At 47.1% G+C, this 4,223-nt stretch overlaps 1 protein-coding gene across 1 annotated transcript in view; it reads left to right on the top strand.

Annotated features, from left to right (window-relative positions):
- Positions 1-4,223, top strand: part of USP4 (ubiquitin specific peptidase 4) — an 83,953-nt gene that overhangs the window by 2,220 nt on the left and 77,510 nt on the right. Inside the window, exon 2 of the mRNA XM_023519518.1 lies at positions 1,017-1,144. Coding sequence (XP_023375286.1) covers positions 1,017-1,144 — 128 coding nt within the window. The remainder of the gene's footprint in view (positions 1-1,016; positions 1,145-4,223) is intronic.

Here is a 4,223-nt window from a genome sequence, read left to right as displayed (position 1 = left end):
GAGCCTACTTTTTTTTTTTAATAGAGACAGGGTCTTGCTACTGGTCAGGCTGCTCAAGCAGTCCACCTACCTTGGCCTCCCAGAGTTCTAGGATTACATGTGTAGGCCACCACACCCAGCCTTGAGTGTGATTTTCTTTTCTTTTTTTTAATTTTTTTTTTTGAGGCAGAGTCTCACTACGTCACCCTGGGTAGAGTGCCGTGGCCTCACAGCTCACAGCCTCAGCCTCCCAAGTAGCTGGGACTATAGGCACCTGCCACAATGCCTGGCTGTTTTTTTGTTGCAGTTTGGTGGGGCCGTGCTCAAACTCACCACCCTCAGTATATGGGGCCGGTACCCTACTCTATCCACTGAGCCACAGGTGCCACCCCCAGCTATTTTTTATTTTTATTTTTTTGGTTGGAGTTGTCGTTGTTTGGCAGGCCCAGGCTGGATTCGAACCCCCAGCTCCAGTGTATGTGGCTGGCACCCTAGCCTCTGAGCTATAGGCACCAAGCCCATGAGTGTGTTTTTCATGTTCCCGAAGTGGAAAGACCATAAAAAAAGATTAAATGAACAGCTGTAGAAACCTTTTTTTTTAGAGACAAAGTCTCACTTTGTGGCCCTTGGTAGAGTGCTGTAGCGTCACACAGCTTACAGCAACCTCCAACTCCTGGGCTTAGGCAATTCTCTTTCCTCAACCTCCGAGTAGCTGGGACTACAGACACTAGCCACAAAGCCTGGCTAATTTTTTCTTGCAGTTTGGCCATGGCTAGGTTTGAACCCTCTACCCTCGGTATATGAGGCCAGCGCTCTACTCACTGAGCCACTGGCGCCGCCCAGTTTTTCTTTTCTTTTTTTTTTTTTTTAAGGGACAGAGTATCACTATGTTGCCCAAGCTGGTCTTAAGCTCCTGGGCTCAAGCAATCCTCCTGCCTCCACCTCCTGAGTTGCTGGGATGTGCAGGTGTGAGCCATTGTGCCTGGCTAGAAACTCACAACCTCATTTTCTGGTACAGTAATTTTGTCTCTCTCTAGGTATCTTATTGACAGCCGATGGTTCAAGCAGTGGAAGAAGTATGTGGGCTTTGACAGCTGGGATGTGTACAATGTGGGTGAACATAACCTGTTTCCTGGCCCTATAGACAACTCTGGACTCTTTTCAGGTGCAGTAAATGTTGCTTTTGTAGCTAAATGTTCACCTTGGTAGTGGTTACAGGTCATGTGTATCTACATGGATATTGTGCGCTTGACTTAACTAGCATCAGGAAATAGAAACTGGTATCCTCAACTTGTATCTATGGCAGAAGACCTTGCAGATCTTTGGGGAATAAATTGCTTTTTTCTAAACTTAACTGCTTCTGACAAGAGCATGCTTCTTTCTTTCTTTCTTTCTTTCTTTTTTTTTTGAGACAGAGACTCATTATATTGCCGTTGGTAGAGTGCCATGGTGTCTTAGCTCACAGCAACCTCAAACTCTTGGGCTCAAGCAATTCTCTTGCCTCAGCTTCCTAAGTAGCTGGGACTACAGGCTCCCGCCACAACACCTGGCTATTTTTTTGTTGCAGTTGTCATTGTTGTTTTTTTAAATTTATTTATATATTTTTTTAGAGACAGAGTCTCACTCTGTTGCCCTCGGTAGAGTGCTCCGGCATCACAGCTCACAGCAACCTCTAGCTCTTGGGCTTAGGCGATTCTCTTGCCTCAGCCTCCCAAGTAGCTGGGATCACAGGCACCAGCCATAACACCCGGCTATTTTTTGTTGCAGTTTGGCCAGGGCTGGGCTTGAACCTGCCACCCTAAGTATATGGGACCAGTACCCTACTCACTGAGCCATAGGTACCGCCCCATTGTTTGTTTTTTTTGAGTCAGAGTCTCAAGCTGTTGCCCTGGGTAGAGTGCCATGGTGTGGCAACTCACAGCAACCTCAAATTTTTGGGCTTAGGTGATTCTCTTGTCTCAGTCTCCCAAGTAGCTGGGACTACAGGCGCCTGCCATAACTATGCCCGGCTATTTTTTGGTTGTAGTTGTCATTGTTTGGCGGGCCCGGGCTGGATTCAAACCCACCAGCTCTGGTGTATGTGGCTGGTGCCCCTAGACGCTGAGCTACAGTTGCTGAGCCTTATTGTTGACTGTTGTTTTATTTAAGAAATTCCTGGCTCGGCGCCTGTGGCTCAAGTGACCAAGGTGCCAGCCATGTACACCTAAGGTGGCGGGTTCGAGAATCCAGCCCAGGCCCGCCAAACAACAATGACGGCTGCAACCAAAAAATAGCCGGGCGTTGTGGCGGGCACCTGTGGTCCCAGCGTACTTGGGAGGCTGAGGCAGGAGACTCGCTTGAGCCCAGGAGTTGGAGGTTGCTGTGAGCTGAGATGCCACAGCACTGTACCCAGGGGGACAGCTTGAGGCTCTTGTCTCAGAAAAAAAAAGAAATTCCTGGCCAGGCTCAGTGCCTAATGCTTGTAATCCTAGCACTTGGGAGACTGAGGTGAGTGGATTGCCTGAGATAACAGGTTTGAGACCAGCCTGAGCAAAAGAGAGACCTTGTCTCTAAAAATTGTTGGGTGTTGTGGTGGGCACCTATTGTCTCAGCTACTACAGAGGCTGAGGCAAGACACTGACTTGAGCCCAGGAGTTTGAGGTTGCTGCGAACTATGACACCACGGCACTAAAAAATAAATAAATAAATAAATAAATAAAAAATAAAAGAGCGGTGCCTGTGGCTCAAAGGAGTAGGGCACCGGCCCCATATGCCGCAGGTGGCGGATTCAAACCTAACCCTGGCCAAAAACTGCAAAGATAAAAGAAAGACACCACGACACTCTACTGAGGGTGACAAAGTGAGATTCTGTCTCAAAACATAGCCACCCCAACTTTCATCAACCACTACACTGATCAGATGAGTTAGCAACCATCAACATCAAGGCCAGACCCTCTATTAGCAAAAAGATTATGACTCACTAAAGACTGAAATGATTGTTAGCATTTTTTAGCAATAAGTACATTTTAATTAAGGTATGTACTTTTTTTTTGAGACAGAGTCTCAAGCTGTCACCCTGGATAGAGTGCCATGGCATCATAGCTCACAGCAGCCTACAACTTGGGTTCAAGCGATCCTCTTGCTTCGGTTTTTCTATTTTTTAGTAGAGACGGGGTGTTGCTTTTGCTCAGGCTGGTCTCAAACTCATGAGCTCAAGCAATCCACCCACCTCGGCCTCCCAGAGTGCTAGGATTATAGGAGTGAACCACTACGCTCGGTCAAGGTATGTACATTGTTGTGTTTTCTTTTCTTGTTTGTGGCAAGTTAGGGTCTCTTGCTCTGTTGACCAGAGTGGAATGAGGTGTCACGATCACAGCTCACCTCAATTCCTGGGCTCAAGTGATCCTTTGGGCTCAGCCTTCTAAGTAGCTAGGACTATAGGCACATCCTACCATACCAGGCTAAATTAAATGTTTTTTTTTTTTTTTTTTTGAGACAGAATCTCAAGCTGTCACCCTGGTAGAGTGCCGTAGCATCGCAGATCACAGCAACCTCAAACTCTTGGGCTTAAGTGATTCTCTTGTAGCTGGGACTACAGGCACCCACCACAACGCTCGATCCTGGGACCAAGTACCTTGGTGTCATAGCTTACAGCAACCTCAAATTCTTGGATTCAGGAGATTCTATTGCTGACTACAAGCGTCTGCCATAACACCCAGCTATTTTTTTTTTAGATCAGGGTCTTATTCTTACTTAGGCTGGTCTCGAACTCCCGAGCTGAGGCAGTTTACCTGTCTTGGCCTCCTAGAGTGTAAGGATTACAGGTGTGAGTCACCATGCCTGGCCTGTTTTAAAAATTTTTGTAGAGATAGGGTCTTGCTGTGTTCCTCATGCTGGTCTCAAACTCCTTACCTCAAGGCATCCTCCTTCCTTGGCCACCCAGAGTGTTACGATTACAGGTGTGAGGTACTGCACCTGGCCCATGTTTGAGTGTACAGTTCTGTAGTGTTAAGTATATTCATGCTGTTGTGCAGTTAATCTGCAGGACTTTTTCATCATCTTTCAAATCTGAAACTCCAGGCTTAGTGCCCATGGCACAGTGGTTATGACACCAGCCATATACACTGAGAATGTGGGGTTGGAACCTGGTCCTGGCCAACTAAACAACTGCAACAAAAAAATAGCTGGGCATTGTGGTGGGTGCCTGTAGTCCCAGCTACTTGGGAGGCTGAAGCAAGAGAATTGCTTAAGCCCAAGATTTGGAG

This window comes from Otolemur garnettii, unplaced genomic scaffold, assembly GCF_000181295.1.
Source record: "Otolemur garnettii isolate 467f Iridium unplaced genomic scaffold, OtoGar3 scaffold00179, whole genome shotgun sequence".
Lineage (NCBI taxonomy): Eukaryota > Metazoa > Chordata > Mammalia > Primates > Galagidae > Otolemur > Otolemur garnettii.
Note: the sequence above shows the minus strand (reverse complement) of the source record. Positions and strands in the feature narration are given on the sequence as shown.